The 22,040-nt window shown below is 41.8% G+C and overlaps 1 protein-coding gene across 3 annotated transcripts in view; it reads right to left on the bottom strand.

The window, feature by feature from the left end:
• znf423 (zinc finger protein 423) overlaps positions 1–17,592 on the bottom strand; it is a 186,087-nt gene extending 168,495 nt beyond the window's left edge. For all 3 annotated transcript variants that reach the window (XM_050073551.1, XM_050073554.1, XM_050073552.1), the window contains exon 1: positions 16,356–17,592. In XM_050073551.1, the coding sequence (XP_049929508.1) occupies positions 16,356–16,395 (40 nt within the window). In that variant the 5' untranslated portion in view covers positions 16,396–17,592. The remainder of the gene's footprint in view (positions 1–16,355) is intronic.
• Between the last annotated feature and the right edge of the window lie 4,448 nt (positions 17,593–22,040).

Genomic DNA, 22,040 nt, shown 5'->3' with positions numbered 1-22,040 from the left:
ATTAATAAATACAGTATGAATAAAGACTACATAACATAAAAATAACTGCAGTCTTTGTTATTTGATAGCCGCTTAAATTAAACAATTTTTATAGGGCAAGTAAAAACTGACTTTGGGCAAGTAGATCTCTGACCAACTTGCCCGACCGGGCAAGTGAAAAAAAACCTTAGCATTGAACCCTGAGAAGGCATGAGGTTGAAACAAACTTGTTATATTAGGTGAAAGTAAGATTTGAGCCATTACGTTCTTTATCAGAAACAGTTCACTGTAGTTTAATTCAATTCAATTATTCATGAAGCCCAATATCACAAATCACAATTTGCCTCAGAGGGCTTTACAGCATACAACATCCCTCTGTCCTTTTGATCCTCACAGTGAATGAGGAAAAACTGCCCCCAAAAAAAACGGCAACAGGCAATAGATGTCATACAGAACAGATCAACAGAATAGAGCATGGTAAATGACATTTGTTCTTTTAACACTGATTGTGTTTTTCAATGTGCTAACTGGCTACCCAGCATCTTAAACCCATCCTGTCGGTCTTCCAGTTTCCTTTTTTAACTACAGATACAGACTACCGCCGTCTGCTGGTAAGGAGAGTTATTTCCTCTCGGATGTGCTGGTTGGCTATAGCCTTTGCGGTGTGTCCAGGTACACCTTTTTGGCCGAGACACAGGCAATATGAAGGAACGCAACAATTGGCTTTCGTTGCCACTTGCTCTTTGATGTTGGTTTGGTGTGTCTGTGTCTTTACACATGCATCAGCAGCTCAACATCCCAAAGGCTTGTGTTGAAAAGATTATTGATGTAAGACTGAAAGACATGAGATCCCAAATCAAAGTGGATAAAATCATCAAAACAGGTGTAAAAATTAAAGGCTTTCTTGTTTTATCTCAAACTGTGTCTACTTGCGTAGTGGGTCTTCCGCGTGCACATACACAAACACATGGGTGCAATGTGCATGAAGATATCTGAACACAAAAAATAGGAAACACACACAGATTTAAAACTAAGAGCTGCTTATTAACACACTGCAAATACACCTCTCTCGACATAGAGAGAGAAGAACACTCATTTTTACACACACACAAACACACACACACACACACACACACACAAACAAGCGCAGAGTTGATGTTCAGGGCCAAACAACACAGCTTGAGATTAAAGAGCCTCTCTGATCTGACATTTGTTTTTCTGTCTGTCAGAGAGAGTGTGGCGGGAAGAGGAATCGATAGCAGAAGAGACATGGAGAGGAGAGTGAGAGTGAGGAGTAAAGGGGGAACAAATGGAAAGATATAAAGAGAGTGGAGTAAGAAGTAGGAAGAATAGGGAAACTGGAGGAGGAGAGGAAAGGTGAGGGAGAAGTGAGGATGAAAGCACCAGTGAGGTGAAAGCAGAGAGGTGAAGGAGGGCAGTGAGGAGAGAGATAAGGAGTAGGACAGAGAGAGAAAGAGAGGGCAGGAGGAGGAGAGGGAAAGCATTCCTCTGGAGTACCTCGACTCTGGGGAAAGCTCCAGAAATAACTGAACTAGAAGTTCCCCCAGCAGCCTCCACTAACCATTACAGACTGGGACACACACACAAGTCATAGAAAGGCACTAAGTTCACCATTAGAAGACTGGGCTCCAATGTGAACGCAGATTCAAATGTTGTCAAGAACATCTCAGACGGATTATGAGGTACAGCAGTTATAGTGCATGCATATGTGCGTACACACACACACACACACACACATACATAGAGTACATGAGAGCAGTAAGAGCTGGAGGGTGGAGGGGTAGGGAGGGGTACATAATTGCCTTCTCTTGTAGTACAGGCTGGGGAGTGCTTTTTGACTGAAGACACCAATTTCACGCTAAGGCATTATTTAGCTTGATACAAACTTGATTAGGCTTTACAGGAGGAGAGAGAAAGAGAGAGGGAGAAGGAAAGAGAGAGAGAGAGACAGTGACACAGAGAGGAAAAGGGAAATAAACAGCTTTGTGTCATGCCGCATCGCTGGCAGATAGATTAACTTGCTCGTCACGCTCCTTCTGGGAGTAACAAGAAAAATATACACACAGCGCGTGTGCGCTTGGAGCGTGGCTGGTTGTTTGTTTGTTTGAGTAGATGTATAATCAAGCATCTTATCCTAAAAAACAAAATGTAGTTTTCATTTTTTAAATTTTCTCTTTTGGTGCTATTTTTTCTTTCTGTATTAAATATTCATATTATTACATTCAAAATGTAAAATAAAAGTAGGCCTTGGGTCAAGCATATAGCTTCTTAGGGTAAAAATTAGAGGATCTGGCTGTATAACTCACGAACAAACTAACCATCCCAAAAGTTCCCCACTTTAGCTAATATTGCTTAGCAGCTGCTTTTAGTCCCAAGGCTAAACAAGAATTACTGCCTCACAGCTGTATGCAGCCAACAAGTCAAGTTACAGTTTACATCCATGTCCATCCAGACCCAGCCATGAAAGTAGACAACCCTTCAAATACGGAAGTTGCTGCAGAAGCTAGGAATTCTAAAATACAGATGCTTCAAACAACAGAGATCTACACAATCATCACAGTTCCAAGATGGGCCCCCAAGATTAGTGTCACCAATTCAGTATCTGACCAAATTTTTCTCCTTCTGTCCTTGAGTTATGATGTTGATTAATGGCCAAAGAGGTGTTTTCCCAGAACATTATCATAGCAGGGTTTCCCACACATTAATTCATTTGTGGCAGCCTGCCACAATTAAAACATGGGCTGCCACGTTTTGATTTTCTGGAGCTACATTGTTCATTAGGAGCGCTGTTGGAATACATATAGATATATATATATATATATATAGATTATATATATATATATATATATATATATATATATATATATATTCATGTAATTCAGTACCAGCGTTCCACATTCTAACAGTGCAGTGTACTCTGGCACAGATGCCATCAGAACGCCAGGTGCCGTATAAGTGAAACTAAGTATTCATTGCACTGGGTCTAAAAGTTTGCCTCTGCAGCAGCTGCTCCTCTCATCCACCAATCTGATCTGATCAGATAAGCTCTGATCGGATTGTCTCAACAGTTATCCACCCCAAGAACTGCTGAGGGGAAAAAAAGAAGTCATGAAAAGGTCTGCCTGCACTGCATTCAAGACCTGCAAAAACTTCCAGATTTAAAGAGGGCACACGAATACACACAGGCAAGAAAATAAAAAGAAACACATAGATTCTAATACTGTAGTAAACACTTGACCAAATTTGACATTTGACCTGTCTGATATGAAATGTCATCATTTCATTCTAGTAGACATTTCTGTGAAATGTTGTGTCATTAATTAGAGTATGAATTCTTGAGTTAAGGCCAAAAACTTATTTTGTGAGGTCATAGTGACCTTCGACCGCCAAAAGTCTAAGTGGACGTTCGTGTCAAATTTATAGAATTCCCTTAGGGCATTCTTGAGATATTTGAGTTCATAAGAAAGGGATGGATGTATTTACGTATGGACAGACAGACATACAAACAACCAAAAACATTATGTCTCCTCCCTTGGCTTGAAAAAATGGCATGAAAAAATCAGTCAACTAAAGCTTGAGACACAGGGGTGACAAGGTCACAGACAAGGAAGTACCAAATGCAAAATTATCAACATCTCAAAACTCTACTGAGAACAGGGCAGTCTATAATAAGAATCATGTTTGCTCACAGGGATACTTTTCCCCAAGTGCCCAAGTTCATTATAAGATAAGGCTATGCATTTAAGCTCAAGTTCCACAGGTACCCAAAACTAAAAAATGCTACTGATGTGCTTTGGAAGAGAAAACCCATTAGCTCAGTAAGCCGATGTCGATAAATAAGGAATGTATTTACAGATATTATTCACCTGTTGAGAGCCATTATCTCAGCTGGTCCAATATTTAACTATGTTTATCAATGTAGAAATTAGCTTTTTTAGGGTCAGAAAAATAGGAGAGGAGAGGAGAGGAGAGGAGAGGAGAGGAGAGGCTGGGTGTGCTAGTCCCTAGACTGCTTATCAACTCTGAGTCGAAGGCAGACAGTACTTGTGCATTTTTAAAATTGGCTTGCACTGACCAACACACACACATTCGCACCAAACTCACCATGCAATCTCTTATTCTCTGTCTGCTCTAACACCTTTCCCTCCAACACTGTTTCTCTATTTCATTCTGTCTTGATACCGGCATAAAGCTTTTATTAGGGACCAGACATACAAGAGAAGACACCACCTCCTCTGCTGTTGTTTCAGCACAGTACAAGTAAAGCCACTCTGGCTTTTCTGAACCTGCTTGTGCAGTCATAGAGGCACACATTTGCTCTCCTAACTTCAGCAAGTCAGCCCTAAGACTGATTAATCTTGAGAATTGCAGGGGAATGTAATAAATGAGTTTAACTTACATGAGAAAAACATTCTCACTTATAAAATATTTATCTGATTACAAGTTTTCTAGTTTGCTAACTAATATAAGCTTGCTGCCGGATGCTTATTGTACTGCTGTAACAAACATTACTCATTGGTTAGCATACTGACTACATTCCATCAATTACACTTTGCAAATGCTGACATTAATGGCAGCAGTTTAATCTATTTCACTCTTTCTGGTGTTGAAAAATGCCTAAAAATCCATTTATAATTACCAGATTTACATAGAATATTTAAGTGTCATCAGACAGTGGAATTATCAGACTAGTTAGGTTAAAAAAAAAGCTAAACAATGCAACTTCAAAAGAGAATATCATTTTATGTTACAAAAACAGGCCGTAATTCATTTGGAAGGAATTAATGTCACTGAAAAAAAAAGATTATATGAAGGGATGATAAATAATAAACATTTTCTTTCACACCCTTTCTATTCTCTCTCATTCAGCGCAGTCGCTCTCTCTCACTGTTGCTCACTTGCTCTCTCACTTTCTTCTGCTCTCTCACTTTCTTCTGCTCTCTCTTGCTCCATTGTATGTCTCACAGCAGGGCGCCCTTGCCTTTTGACTGGGAGGTGAATGGAAAGGAGTTAGAAAAACCAACTGAAGACTCAAGCACTAAAAAGAAGCATTGGTAGGTCTATAGTGGGGCGCACTACAAAGACCCGGCAGAGTGTCCAATAAAAAAAGAACACAACACAAGCAGCTTGTTCTGTTGAAGAGTCCACACTCTGAGGACAATGCACATTAGTCTGGGTCCATGGTGTGTGTGCGCGCATGCAAGCACAGGGAGCAAAGGCAAGCAGACAAAAAATGATTGAATGGATGAAAAAAAGAAGAAGAAAAAAATGTAGGCCGTGGCTGTTTATTCAGACAAAGCAGCCTGTGCTAAAAAGCTGTACATGCTAAAATTGGTAGACATGTAACCGTGGTGCTATCAAGATGGGACATACAGGAAAAAGTCTTGATGGTTTTCTACTTTTCCCTCTACTGAGACCATGCATGACGCTACCTTTGCAAGATAACATTGCTGCGGGAAAAAATAGGAATTAGATTCCTGATTTTTTTTTTAAAAATCAGAAAGAACAAGTATATTGTCTGAAAACCTGACTAAAGTAGTGACTTTTGACCTGGCCTGAAGCTCAGACTGAGGAGGTTATGCAGGGTCAGACCAGGGAGTATAAAGCTCTCAGTCCTCATAGCCCACACACATACATACATGCACACACACACACACACACACACACACACACACACACACACACACACACAGATTTCCATTTCCCAAAAGTCACCCTTTCATCAACAGCAGTGTGTGTGTATGTGTGTCAGAGAGAGGGAGGGAGGGTAGCCCAATAAATATATTATGCATCAGCCAGGTGTGCAGAGGGGCACTGCTAATTGCCCCCACCACTAATGTTTAATGTACAGAATAGGAAGGGGGAGGGATTATTAGGGGGAGGGAGGGAGGCAGAAGGCAAAGTAGAGGGGAGGAAGGAATGGAGGGGCAAAATGCATGAGGCTGCAAGAGAGAGGCAAAGAAAGAGGGAAGAGGGGGCTAAATTAGGCAAGGGTCGACTGTAATTATGTCCAAAATAATAAGCTATTATTCCTGTTCCCACACCAGTTGCACATAATTTATCATAGATATGGATGCCAGTGTAGTGCCATATCCACATCATAATCTTGTCAGTGAAATCCTTGTATCTCTAAAGAATTAACAAAAAACATTTTATCTTAAGATTACTTAACACTAAGTACATTTTTAAAGCAGCAATTGATTTTTAATGTATAAATATTAAAGAAATAAGTAACAATAATAAATAAAGACAAAAGGTTTAGATTTGCAGAGACCAATTACTTCATACCAAAGATTAATTATATAATTCATTTATCTGTAAAAATACCAAGCAGCAACCTCCAGGGCTGAAAAATACAGTCATGGTCATGCCAAAAACTCCCGTTCTCTGAATGGCCACTTGAGGCTGGCTCCAGAGGCCAATCAGTTTCAATAGACCCCGATGTTAAAATGCCCAACTTTACAGTGAAAATAAACATGTTCGGGGCGTTGGTAGCTTAGTGGCAGAGCAGGCGCCCCATGTACAGGGCTGTTGCCGCAGCGGCCTGGGTTCGAGTCCGGCCTGTGGCCCTTTGCTGCGTGTCGTCCCCCCTCTCTCTCTCCCCCTTTCATGCTTGACTATCCTATCTATAAGGGCAAAAATGCCCAAAAAATATCTTTAAAAAAAGAAAAAAAAACCAACAACATGTTAACAGCCTACCCCTTCTTGACAACTGTACGGAGGGGTCATTTTTATATAACTCACCCATGTACATTTCATTAAGGCAGTGCTTCCCCTACCATTATACTGTCTCTACATGGTCGCACGTTTACAATTCACCTCTGCTCTCTGTATTGTTCACGGTGGAGTTCCGCCCAAATGCGGGAACACACACACAGACACGTGCGCACACATAAACACAGACACAGGTGAGCACACTGGAGTGCAGCTCGGGCCGCATTTTCTGGACCGAACCCGACCAGAGTCTGAGACAATTATAACCAAGCCCAGCCCGAACCCGTAGCAAAAAATTGAAAAGTTGTCAGCCCTGTGAAACTTTTTTGCAGAAAAAATGTTGTGTACAGCACTTTATGACCAATAAAAGGGATCGATGTTGTATTTTTGGTTGGATCTGACCATGGCCAGGAAAGTGCCAGGAAAGAAGTTCAAATACATCAGTGACAGCACAGATGCAGATAAAGACAAAATTATGGTGTATGTAATTTTGAAAGTTACACATTAAAAAGTATTAAGAGCCCTGCATTGTTGCATATCACTGTAAATCAAATCCTTTTGGGGGTTTGGACTGTTGCTCATCCCAAGTCACCAACTTCTCATCACTCTGTGTTTTAGTAAAGTGTAATGAGCGTTATCATATTCTATATGAAATACTAAGTGAATGATTAACATTGACTGATAACAAAATTCATCTTTAGCTGCTACACTAGTTATGTAATAAGCTTCAACTAAGACAACACACAGCACAAGACTTTAGACCTAACTAAATACACTGCAGGCAAATAGTCAGTGTGGAACAAAGACACAACCATAATCTCTTAGTAAAAGACTGTAAGAGATGCTTACACACAGACACACACACACACAGCCTTGTAGGAAACTTAGAAGGGCCCACGTCCTCTGAGACTATCTAGTGGTGGGGGGATATGGGCTTGGCAAGCTAGGTCTGGATTGACTAAGTGTGCATGTGTGTGTGCATGTGTATAGTCACACCAGCATCATCTTTCTCTTCTTAAAAGCTGAGGGCATGGGCATGCACAGAGCTCAGCTACACTGACTGTGTGTGTGTGTGTGTGTGTGTGTGTGTGTGTGCATGTCTCCAGAGGGGTGGGTGTGTGTTAAGGTCCAGTGAGTTTGCAGCTGATAAACGAGGCTAGCTAAGCCGCTACAATGGCACAGTCCTGGCCCATGACGCCCTGTTCTCACACACACATGTACATGCAAAACCACACCAGGCTGGCCGCTGATAAGGAGTTGTCGCTGGCATACTCACACCTCACTGAGGGGACTTCACCCTTTTTGGACACTCAGATGAGTTCACACACACACACACACACACACACACACACACACACACACACACACACACACACACACACACACACACACACACACACGGAAACACACACACCACACAATAAAAACCTAACCAAGCCTACCAGATGATATGACCTTCTCCCATCCATTATTTCAGACAAAACCTCATTTTGCTGCTCAACAGTGATGAAGGAATGGTACTATTCAAGTCAAAACCATTAACCAATACAGCACTTATCCCCAGTTACACAACTTGATTTCTTTCTTTATAAATGATGTTCTTTTCTGAGACTTCCAGCCAAAGACAGGAGCATTAATTTGACTGTAACCTTTACTCGATTGGCCTTTTTAACAGCAGACATTTTGACGTTTGCCGGTAAGAAAAGTATAGGCCTAACTAATAACTTTAATGACGGCTCAATTCTGTTCAAGTGTCCCATGACAGTGTGACAGTGAGCAAACGTGCACACTTCTAGGACCCTGAAACTGAAGCAGCTAAATGGAATCCAGACATTGTTAGTGTTATTATTTAGACCTGTGCTTGTCATACTGCGACATGTCAAAATATCTTCCATGAAAATGACCTACTGTAAGTACTTCTGTTCTATTCCAAGTGTTCAAATGTGCAGTAATTTGGTTCTAATTGAGCACAGATCAACATGAGTCAAATTACATTCAATGCATGGTACTGCTGGGCTCCACCGATCACCAATTACATTAGCTTGTTTTGTCCCATTAAAAAAACTACTACCAAAAACTCAAATCCACCCCCTGCTGAGGAGTCAATGGAATTTCTAACAAAGCTCTCAGAAAGCCATTTAATGGTTCAGCAAGCTTTAATGCAAAGCCAATACAAGCTTTTATACAGGAGTTACTCAATGTGGCTGTACACACACTGATTGCACTAACACTATTTGTAAGCTGCACAAGCAAAAACGAGATAAGCTGTCAAATTGTTGGCATTAAAAGCAAAGAGGCATTTACGGTGCCTTCCAACAAGCTTACACTCGGATGTACCTGCAAAATAACATATTGTTGTCTTCAAGTAATCCAAGCCACATGTGTAGGGTCTCTGAGTTTTATAAGAGCCAGTTGCCCTATGAAAGGCTCTGTGCTCTGCCAAAGGGTGACATTAAATTACTCTAATGGTAAAGCCAGATGGGGAGAGAGAGGCAGGGAGAGAAAGAAAAATAGACCGGAGAGTGAGAAAGAGGAAGAAAAATGAGAGATTAACAGCACTGTACTAAACACACATACAGTCTCTCATACTGATGCTGCTGTCAGATACTGGAATGATACTGAAATCCATAGTGCTTATATGGGGGAAAAAAGTGCACTTGGACAAGCTGTCATTGTCCTCGCACACTTGACCTTCTGTTTGCACAGGTCACTTTGATTTTGCCTTTATTAGTATCACAATTAGGCTCAGCAACCACCAAATTGGCTTGTAACTTGATGACATTCCCCGCCACAATTAATTTTTACCCACATTTGGCGGCTTGGCGGTTGTTAATTTTAAAGTCTTGAGCAGTTAATTGACAATAACTTTAACTCCAGGCAATGAATAATTACTATCCCAGAGTCTCTTATTACATTTAAATCACATACTTACATGAATTATCATGCAGCCCTAACCAGTGTTTAAAAAGTACGATGGTGTAGACTACAGCTGAAATAATCGGTCCATTATTTGATTTGTTGCTCAACAGAATCTGGAACTATTTTGAAAATCAATCAATTATCTAAGTCATTTTTGTGCAAAAATGCTGAACATTTGCTGGTTCCAGTTCCACCAATGTGAGTATTTGCTGCTTTTCTTCCTCTTACATTATAATAAATTGAATATCTTTACGGTTCAGACTGTGGGTCAGACAAAAAAAAAAGCCATTTGAAGATGTTACCTTGGGCTCCTGTAAAACTGTGATTGACATTTTAATCTCATTTAGGTTTAATAGACCAAATAAAACGATTATAAAAGAAAATAACTGGCAGATCGATTGATAATGAAAATAATCTTTAATTGCAGCCCTAGGGGAGTGACACATTTCCAAGCAACGGTGCCAAAACTTTGGTCACAACAACAAACTTTTCGCAGGTGAGTGGGATGGGGTACCATTTCAAAATCTTCAAACTCCTCGTTATTCACGACGTTGTCAATGGAAAAAATAAGCCTTCCTTACATCTGTGTTAAATCTTCTGTTAACATAAAAGGTTGTTCAGGGATAATAAATGAAATGTACTCTGTAATAAATACAGTACAGTGTAATATTAAATACATAACTATTTAAATCTTGAAATATCATTTATTCTGTTTAGGCATTTAGTGGCAACTTTTGGGACTTGACAGTTTTCAATGATCAGTTCCATAAGCCCTACACATGAGCATGTCACTGCACCAGTAACTGGTTGGTCAGAGGTCACCTGTATGACTGCAAAGACCAGTGCAAACAGCAGCTACAGTATGTCATATATCAGCTCAGTCAGCCGAATACAGGCGAAAATACCCCGAACACCAGAATAAATGTTGCCATTGTACATCTCTGTAAACAACAGATATGTAATATCTGTACATTTCATATGTTGAAACTTGACAAATCTTAACATTTCAACAATGCTGTGGTAAATGTGTGGTTATGTCTAGGCACAAAAACCACTTGTTAAGGGTTACAGAAAGATCCTGTTTTGGCTGTGTTGTTGGTCTCAAACAGTGGCAGCCACCTCGCCGAGGTTTCACACTATTCATCATCCCCTCCACCTCCCGACGACAAATCCTCTTCATGTGTAATCTCAACTTTGTCACTGTAGAAATAATATGCTACATATGAAATGTACAAATGTTATACGTAGTTTGCAGAAATGTACAATGCCAACATTGCCAACGACTGGGCGGTGCAAAAAGTTCTTAATAATTTAACTGAAAATCTGTTTACATAGGAAAAAAAAACATACACGGAAGGTGGTGCAACCAAAGAAATAAGGACAGAATGTTAAGCGAGAGAGAGATGCAGACATAAAGGAGATTGAGTGGAAATGATGCCATTAGCCCAAAAGAGCTCGGCTCAACACAAACCAAAAGCAAACCAAACCTCCCCCTCTCTCCCTCTTGGTCAAAGGGCTCATTTGGCTCCACTGACTATAAACAACACTCTAAACAAACCAAATAAATACTAGAAAGTAAGTGCTCCCTCCTTTTCCCCCCTCTCCAATCTTCCCTCCTCTCCTCCGTCTCCCTGTCACATGCGCTCAACTCCCGTTTAATGTCCTGCAAATGAAGCGGATTTATTAATGTGTAATTAAGTAATAATCATCACTACATAATGCATGAGAGACTCAAGGGGCTAAGAGCTGGGAGAGAGAGAGGGAGAGATAGGATAGCGAGACTGCCTGAGCAGACAGAGAAGGAGATTTCTGCTGCCTCGCCTCGCTAAAGACACACATTAAAAACGGATTAATCCATTGAAATAATATTTTGATAAGAGAGAAGCCATGCTCTCTCATTGCTTCCTCCGGCTCACCCCTCCCTTTCTCTCACCCTGTCAGCTAGTTTCATGGCCCATCATCACGCCATTAGTCCGTGTTCAATTAACAGACTGCAATTAGTCAAGTCCCCCCACTGTTAACAAGGCCTAATCACTGTAAGGGCTAGACTGGTCAAGTAAATCGGAGGAACTTAGTTGCAGTGGTTAAACATGGAGACGCAGTAATATAAAAACTAATACTTCTGTTTGTTATTGCTAGAAATTGGTATTTAAAAAAACAACAACTTAATACTAATACTGTACATTCTTAAATACAGTGCATTATGATTAGGGCTGGGTGATGAAGAGAACATTAAATATCCAAGTATTTTCGACCAAATACCTCCATATCGATACTGTGACAAAACTGTAGGGTTGGTGCTTTATTTTGATAAATAATCATCAGTAAGGTGGACATAATGACTATGGGGGTAAAGACTAAAAATAGGACAGCTAAAACAATTCAGTAAGTTCAGAAAATTACATCACTTTACTGTAATGCAGCATTTAAAACCAGGACAAAACAGCACTTACGATATTACCATCAGCCAAAATCCAATCACAATATCCATATAATATCGATATGTTACCCAACCCTAATTGAAATAATTATCTAAAATTTGCATGTAAATGAAAACAACATTCAAAATAACAGCCTTACAGTATTACATATGCAGCTTTTACAGAGTGTGTAAAAACAGGAAATAAAAATACCAAAATTTGCTTTAGTACAGTCCATGCCCTAACTCCTGGGAATATAAAACTTGGTTGTTATTAGGGGTGGGAGAAAAATACCAATACAGCATAGTATCGCGCTATTTTGCATGGCAATATTGTATCGATACACAGAGGCCAAGTATTTATTTTTGTTATATATATTATTAATACTGCAAATACAAGTTAAACTTTTGGTAGCCTAGTAGAATAATGAAATTAATTGCTTTTTCAGCCCACTAGATACATTTTTGCTGCAATAAAAAAAAGCGTTAAATGAGATGAATAGACTGAAAGCTTTATCTTGGTCAATAATACAGATGTTGACAAGTTTTCCCTTGGGGACAGAATTTGGAGTTGAAAAAAGGTCATTAATCGCAATATGTTATCGCAATACTCAACAGATCACTAAGTGTTTAAAATTGCAATAATATTGTAATATTGTAATATTTAATCATGAGGCCTCTGGTGATTCGTACCCTTGGTTATTATTGGTTGCAATACATTTGAAGTGATCTGGGTTTAAAGTCAGGTGAAAGCAGTAAATGTAATCTGAAACAACCAAAATGATGCATATGTGGGTCATAAGCAAACAATCTCCCTATTCAGGAAAACTGTGACTAAGTTAAGTTACAATAAAATATCATCATTTTACCAATCACCTATTGATTTCCAGGGGGAAAAAAACAATCCTTTCCAGACCATGGCTATTTAGAGTCAGTGCAAATCTAAAGCAGGAGATGGCTGAGGTGGGACTTTGTGCTTCTTTGTTATTGTTTTGGCATGCCTGGCTGGCCAGTAAGTCCGTAAGCCAGCCAGCCAGTCAGAGTTGGGTGAGCAGGTGAAAGACAGAAGAACATGAAAACACAGATAATCCCCCGGCGATGCTCACCTCGTCCTGGCCTCCATCGCTCCCTCCCCCCCTGCCCACTCACCTGCTGTGTGCCACTGTGCTGCCCCCAAACACCTCTCCTCTCTCTCCCCTTTACCCTTCAACCCCTTTTTCTCCTCCATCTCTATCTCTCGCTCTCTCCTCCATCCCTCTCTCCATCTTCCCCCAATACCAGGTCTTGCCAAGCTGTCAGTGGGGCAAGGTGTGGAGGGGAGATAGCAGCGGCACGCATGTACACACACAGATGCATGAGTACACATACACAAAACACATGGTGCTTATGCAAGCTAGCCTACAAGGGCCGTGTTACCTTTACCGCGCACACACACACACAGAGTGGTGGTCGTCCGCCTCAGCTTTGCTTCGCTCTGCTTCGCTTGGCTGCCTGACTAAAGCTAAGCTCTCGTTATCCAGGCTGCTGAGACCAGGCTGCCTTAGTGACACACACACTCACACACACACACAGACACACACAAGGCGTGCATGTCCATGATGCATGCAAACACAAATACAAGAATGTAGATGTTGCAAGCTTAAGTACGCACGCACGCGCGCACACACACACACACACTCACTGACAGAGCAATGACAGAGCAGCAGTGGACAGATTCACTGGTCCACAGCAGCTGATTTGTTCACTGACAAACTGCACCGAGCATCAACAACACTACAGCAGGGGGCAATAACAACCACATTCAACCACATCTTACACATACTGATTAAGTGGAGATATTCATTCAACACCACTCCAAGCAAATGCTGAAGCAATAACTTGACTGATGACTACATAGTCAATTTACAGAAAAATGATTTATCAGGACTACTTAAGTAATTTATCGAACACTCACTGGTTACAGCTTTAAAAATGTGACGATTTGCTTGTTTTCTGTCATTGCATATATTTATAAACCTAATGTTTTTGTTTGATTTTGATTGTTCAATCAAATTTATCATCTGAAATTTATAGGAGTAAAACATTAATCAACTATATGCCCTTATTGTGTGGTAAAAGCCATGCCCCCCAAACATTACAGATATGTGTTTCTTTTTTCTTCACACAGACAATAATACAACCTGAAAAAATTACCGACGCACCCAGAAAAAGGAAAGAAATCTCCACAGTTTATGGGTGACTTAAAGGAAAGGGAAACAAAATAGAGACAAATACTACCAGCATGAAACTACTATGAAACTACACCTACAAAACAGTTGTCATGTTCTTGTGTTGTCCTTTGTACATGTTTGCAACCGTCAACATACTCACAGATATTTATAATAGTGTAGAGATGTCGGGAACAGTAGCGGTTACATGTTGTATTACCATGATCATGAGTGAGATTCTACCCTAAAACCACATTGAAGAAGAAGCCAGTGCATCACAGTCCTTTCTACATAATACTGTACAAATTGCAATAATCAGTAAGATACATGCCAAAACTAATTATAATTTGGAATGCTCTCTTTTAATGTTCCTCAAATTTCCACTTCATATGATGTAATATCCATTTAAAGCATTAAGTGTTGTTAGTAACTACAAACAACATTTATTATTTTCATGCCAACTCAATTTCATATAGATAGGCTGTACGTATGAGCCGAAAACTGAAACCAGCTTTACAGTAGATTCCTGAGGAGGCTGTGGAATCTGAAAGCTACCGCATCACTCTCGATCACAACCCAGCCTGTTTTGTGGACTGAACTGAAAAACAATGGTTTCTAAAATGTGACAGTTTTTCTGCACGTATAGCCCACAGTAACAGATATTACAACCACAAACATATCCCAAAGCAAACACACTACCACACACTCCCAGCACTTTGTGTGTGGCATGTAAGTAGCCTCTCCTTCTATTGACAAAATGAGTCCCACCCGACCTCACATGAAACAGGCTTAACATCAGGACCTATAGAAGAAGCTGGAATCCTCCAATTAAAAATCATGCTGCTCATCAAACTAAACACCCAATTTAAACCACTGTCAGAAATCTGTTCGCTTCCCAGATTTTTACAGAAAGGGAAAGCCTATATGGCGGAGGAAACGGGGGAGGGGGTGGCAACCACATGGTCACTCCGTCCCGTTGCCCATCTGGGTCCCATAAAGGAAACATGGAGGCCAAGGCCACCACATGCCCTCATGCAAGATGCCCAGTCACCCATGCACTGCAATGAATACTATGTTATGGTAATGGGGGAAAATGCAGCTTCCTTCAGTAAAATAATTATAGTTATAATACTGCTTTTTAACATAAGGATTTTAATCCAGTACATATGGACTTTTCTTGAACTTTAGAAAAATGAATCTGTAAATGCCACAGCTAGTCTTCATATGTGTTCAACCTTGCAAGAGTAATTTTTAAAGTCTGAAGTGAGGCCTAAAAACCCTGAGAAATGGAAAACATTCACAACAATATCTTAAAATCTAAGATGAAATACATTCATGCCCAGTGATGTATTGCACTTCCTTTAAAACGTGGGAAATTTTAACATTTGGAGAGAAAATTAGAATTCAAAATCCAACTTGGAACATTTTTATGGCATAAAAAGAAGCTATAAAGACATATAATGTGGGGGTTAAGTGACGTGATTTGGGGTCAACCAGCCAAATTTACCACAACAAAGCAGCAGTGGGCTGTTCAGAGCAAGTGCAATATGGGAATAATCCAGATTACATGGGCCCATTAACCAAGTGAATTACAACAAGTTGATCCAAAAGCACAACCCACGCTGACAGAAAAACGATACACCAGTGTATCATCTTTCAAGTTCTGACAGTGTGGTAGCTAATTGAAAACAATTAGCCCAGTGGACCAGCGGACAGAGAAATTAAACTGGAGCTGTTTGTGAGCTCATTTCTGACTAAGATGTGTCCATGTGAAACAATTAGTAGACAGCAACATTACCCTAAAGTACCCGTCCCCTTACATTAGAATCATTTTAACAATGTCGTGACCAATTACAAACAATTAGTGAACCAACAGTAAAAGTGAGCTAACACACAAACTGTTAAGGTGAGAGACGCTGATTTACCTATGTTGTTAAACTACACACAGCTATGGTTGCGACCCTTTGGGGGGAAAATAAATTAAATTAGCTAACAAGCACCAGAGTGAAATCTTTGGTTTTGGTCGCGTTGGCTTCTTTTCCTACTCCTGAGTGAAGTGTCCGTTCACATGAGGTACAAAATTAACTGTTTCTTACCTTTAACGGAGCGCGGTTTGGCCTGTTTTCGTCTAGACATCTCTGGTCTCGAACTGCTTTCTTAATTTTTATTCTCTAATTGTTTTTGTTCCGTTCCGTGTTTTCAGCTAACCATACAGGCGGACACAGTCGGGTTATCTTTCCTCCTCCTCCACCACTTCGCTGCTGCTTCTTCGCCTGTTGCAATGCGGCAGCTTCAGTCTCTGATTGGGAAACGGCCGTTAGTCCAACGACAACAAACCACACACACCGGGAGTGGAGCGGCTTGGAGGCGACACTCGGCTCCTCTGATGCGTTTTCTTCCTCAACGGTCGCTCGGGCTCGCGCAACCTGTAGCATAAACGGGAGCAACTTCCCGTTAGTATCCCCGTCTTCTTCGTTACAACGTGCCCCGACGCCGACAGCTTCGCTCTTTTTTTATTTCTTCTCTTTTTCCCCCGCACGCGTTTTGCTTTCTCCGGTGCAGCCCGGGCGCTCGTGCCGCTCCGACTTCTTCCAGCACTATGGACCGGGGCGCGAGCTGCCAGCCACGCGCGCGGCAAACACCTGAGCAGGTCCTGCGCGGTATTGAGGAAAAGTGACAGCGGCACCGTCCGAGTGCGAGGTGTCGGTGCCACAGCAGTACGTGACGGTCCAGGTGAAGAGAGGCGACGGAGAGTGTTCCGGGAAATTGCTTTCAAAATGAAACGTGGCTTCTTCCCCCGCGCTCCTCGCGGCTTCGTCGGGGCTGTTTTAGTTTATCGAAAGTATTTCAGTCTGTTTTGTTTTGTTTTTTCCTCCAGGAAAGCGACACCGACCCGAACCGACCAGCCTGCTGTGTTCCGTCCCGCTAATCTACACTAGGCAGTGGTGGTGGTCTGGTGGCATGGACATTGCGCTCTTCCCCAGCATCTCCACCCTGAGGGGAATACTGCTTTTACAACCCACGCTTTCTTTTTGTTAATATTTCTCAATGCCCTACCGGCGGTATTAATAGCAGCCTAATATTTCTACCAGTCTAACCCTTCGCTAGCCTCTGTCTCCCTGCTTTTTCTTTGTCCTGACTCTGGCTACCAGTCTCCCTCCTCCTCCTCTGCCTGCCTCTGCTGGCGGGGCTGCGGCGCAGACACACATAATAAAGCCAAGGCAGGCAGTGCTTGGCTGGAAATGTAGCCGCGTCCCAGCAGGGGGATGTGAGAGAAGGGTCCCGGCGGGGGAGCGCTCTGATCCCGCAGGGAGCAGCTCGGCACAGCCCGGGTTGGCTGAGGCAGAGAGGCAGGAGAGAGGCAGGCTGGGCTGACGGAGAGAGAGGGGAGGCAGGGGGAGAGTTAGGCAACAGCGCCCAGCTGTGGCCGACCGGCACAACTACAACAGGGACTCCGAGAATACAGAGGGAGGAGGCAGAGGGAAAATATGGACTTGGATTAAAGTGGGATGTGGAAGAGGCCCTAAAATTGAAACGTGAAATAAGTAGGCCTAAGTTTGACAAATAAAATGACTGTTTTTGGATGGTGACAGTGATGGAATTATTATGTCACCAGTAGGGTTGGGAATAAGAGTAACTCATGATAAGATACTATCATGATACCTTGTCCATGATAACGATGGTATCATGATATTGCTTAGTAGTTCTGCCATTCTTGATACATTGCAAGATAATCATCTACGATACATCACAAGTGAAGAAAAAATACCCCTAAAAAGGCAACAATCAGGAATTATGTAGTGATTCACTGCATTGTAGTGTCAGTTTCACAGAATTTGACAATTGAGATGAAACAATGTGAGTCTTAGCTTCAGGCCTCTTTAACACACACTCACACACTATTCATTTTAGGATGAATCACAGTTATGGTGGCATTATCCATTTTCTCCTCAACAAGATCCCGATGGTGATGGGAAAAGGTGTTCATTGTGTTGCCATGTACTTTCACAAGACAATTCTTGTATTTCATCTAGTCTATATCAATTGTACCATCTGTGTTGTAAAAGCCGAAGTGGGCTTTTGCAAGTGACTTTAAAGATGACAAGAAAGATGATAAAGATCTCTGATCTCTCCCCTTCTTGTCTTGTGTGACACCAAGTGAACTGAAAGTTATTCTAAATTATGTTAAGTAGCCTATGTAACTTTACATCGAGTACGCTAATGACCCCCAACCATGTTCGAACCCTGAGGTGGAGGGAGCCCTTCTGTGCCGAGTTTGCATGTTCTCCCCGTCAGCATGGGTTTTCTCCGGGTACTCCGGCTTCCTCCCACAGTCCAAAGACGTGCAGGTGAGGTTAACTGGTGATTTTAAATTACCCGTAGGTGTGAATGTGAGCGTGAATGGTTGTCTATCTCTGTGTGTTAGCCCTGCGATAGTCAAGGGACCTGTCTAGGGAGTACCCTGTGTTGCGCCTAATATCAGCTTGGATAGGCTCCAGCCTCCCCCCACAACCCCCAACAGGATAAGCAGTTATGGAAAATGAATAAACCTAAAAATTTAATTTTACTTCTGCTAAACCTGACCTACATAATTTTACTTTCCTTAAACCTAGATAACTTTTGCTAAACCTTACCTACGTAACTTTAATTTTCCTAAACCTAATATGTCCCTTTAATTTCGCTAAACCTAATATGTCCCTTTAATTTCACTAAACCTAATCTACATAACTTTACTTTTCCATCCATCCATTCATTTTCATCTGCTTATCCAGGGCTGGGTTGTGGGGGCAGCAGACCAAGCAAAGCACCCCATCCCTCGCCCCAGCAACACTTTCCAGCTCCTCCTGGGGGACCTCAAGGTATTCCCAGGCCAGACGAGATATGTAATCCCTCCAGCGTGTTCTGGGTCTGCCCCGGGGCCTCCTACCAGTGGGACATGCCCGGAACACCTCCAGCGGGAGGCGCCCAGGAGGCATCCTGATCAGATGCCCGAGCCACCTCAACTGACCCCTTTAGACACGAAGGAGCAGCGGCTCTACTCCGAGCTCCCCCCGGATGTCCGAGCTCCTCGCCCTATCTCTAAGGCTGAGCCCAACCACCCCACGGAGGAAACTCATTTCCACCGCTTGTATCCGCGATCTCATTCTTTCGGTCACTACCCAGAGTTCATGACCATAGGTGAGGGTTGGGACGTAGATGGACCAGTAAATTGAAAGCTTTGCTTTCTGGCTCAGCTCCCTCTTCACCACGACGGACCAGCGCAGCGCCCGCATCACTGCAGAAGCCACACCGACCCGCTGATCAATCTCACGCTCCATTCTACCCTCACTCAAGAACAAGACCCCAAGATACTTGAACTCCCTCACTTGAGGCAGTAACTCTCCTCCAACCCGGAGAGAGCAAACCACCGGTTTCCGACAGAGGACCATGGCCTCAGACTAGGAGGTGTTGACTCTCTTCCCAACTGCTCCAGTGCATGCTGGAGGTCATGGCGTGATGGAGCCAACAGAACCACATCATCTGCGAAAAGCAGGGATGCAATTCTGAGGTTTCCAAACCAGACCCCCTCCTCCCCCCGGCTGCGGCTCGAGATCCTGTCCATGAAGATCACAAGCAGGACTGGTGACAAGGGACAACCTTGGTGGAGGCCAACACCCACTGAGAACGTGGTTGACTTCACACCAAGTATGCGGACACAGCTCTCACTTTGGTCATACAGGGACCGAATGGCTTTTGCTAAATGTAATATGTAACTTTACTTAAACTAAACTTTACTGAGGTAACTTTATATTAAGTACATAACCTGATGACGCCCAACCATGATTCTTTTCCTAAACCTAACTTATACTCAACCTTTGCCAAACCTAACCCATATTATTCTATGTTAAGTGCGTAACCTGGCGACCCCCAAGCATGATTCTTTTCCTAAACCTAACTTACCCGACTTTACTGCCCTAAACCTAACCTATGTACCCTTACATTAAGTAAATAACCTTATGTTAGGTACGTAACATAATGACAACCAATGATGATTTTTTTTCCTAAACCTAACCTAACCAATAGAGCACTAATGTGTTGGCGCTATAAAATCAGATATCATACAAACTGTTGTATGAAGATGTGTTGCACCAGGTGCAAAGGTATCTAGTTTTAAATACAAACACTACTCAGCTGTGGAGGACGTGCCATGGTATCAGCCAGCAACCAGTGTCACAACATGTCACTCTCAACCCCCACTCGCAGTGTCAGTCTTTTGTATCTGTGCATTAAACATTTCTAGTGGGTCTCTTAATTTGATAACATGCTGCTCTCTTGTGTGGCTTTACTAGTTAGGCCAATTACAGGCCACTGGAGGCTGTGACAGGAAGTTTGTCTTTTTATACTCACTCACTCAAAACCAGAATTCCCAAAACAATACAAATGGTACTGGATGCAAATACCACATTATGAGTGGACAGAGGAAACTTAATTCATGAAAGTAGTTCCATGTTTGTCACTAAGAAGAACTTACACAGTGAAGGAATTTCCACAGTGTCCACAGTTACTGTGGAGTTAAAGTTGGTCTTTTGATTTGAACTCATCTTTTTGTTGCTCCTCACGAAAGTCCACATTTGACTTTGTAGACAGCAGCTGTGATCAGCCTGAATCACCACAAAAGCTTCAGTCAAAATTTACTTTAGAGGCACTTGTGATTTATCATTAACAAAGTAATGAAGTAATGATAACTCTGTAAGCAGCTATCATTCCTCTTAATGACAAAAAGGCTTATAAAATTTTGGTCAGAAATTGTTTATGTGTGTCCTACACTTTGATATACAAAGCCCATCAATGTTACAGATAGTCTCCACTTTTTATTGTTGGTGTCCATCCTCTGTACAGCACCTAAAAAGAATTTTTGTGCATATCCTTTCCCTTTTGTAGGCTTCCAAAAAAAGGAAGAAAAAAAGCTCCGCAATCCCAATGCAGACACAAGTTTGAATTTGATGTTTTGCAGACTAGCACAATTTTATATCTTGTTTTTTAGTCCAGGAATGCAGAAAAACTAAGGCAGAAATAGCAATAATGAGCTTGCAGGAAACAGAGGCATGTAATGGTCAATTCCCTCCACACAATTTCTTCAAAGGATTTGCTCAGTTTTGGAATGTCAGACGTTTTTTCATCTTGAAACGTTCCCCGTTTCTTGAGCGTTAATCATTTCACTTTTTCACTTCATTTGTGGTGGATTAATTTCTTTGGGACACTTTCTGACAGGATTAGTCTAAGCCTATTCATTTAGGCTGAGCAGAACCTATCCGTGCGAAATGAACATTTTCCGCACTTTACAGTTCGAGACCACATGAAACGTCTGCTTCTATCCAGTCATAAGCATACAAGAACATAGACCTTTGTGTTGCAGTGATGTACTGTCAAATGTTTAAAATCTGCTGAGCCATTTTCTTTAAAGAAACAAAATACCCCTGTGTCCTCCATTGCCCTTTTCTATGGTGCTTTGGGTATGCCTCCTCCAAAGAGAAACCTTTTTTTCATTGGAGGGCACTCTCTGTCACAGTGAAAATAAACCATTTGACTTACTGTATAAACATAATTCAATTAGCCACACCAGTGTGTGCATGCATGTGTGTGTGTGTCTGTGTTTGTGTGTCTTCTTCAAAGCTCCTTTATTTCCAGTAAAGAAAAGAGGGACACGTCTGTGGACAATATAAAGCAGACAAAGAGGGAAAAAATGAAAATCACTGGGTGCTTTGTTCTTCACTCTCTGCTCCAACTGAGCGCTCTCTGAC

This window comes from Epinephelus moara, chromosome 20 (genome assembly GCF_006386435.1).
Source record: "Epinephelus moara isolate mb chromosome 20, YSFRI_EMoa_1.0, whole genome shotgun sequence".
NCBI lineage: Eukaryota > Metazoa > Chordata > Actinopteri > Perciformes > Serranidae > Epinephelus > Epinephelus moara.
Note: the sequence above shows the minus strand (reverse complement) of the source record. Positions and strands in the feature narration are given on the sequence as shown.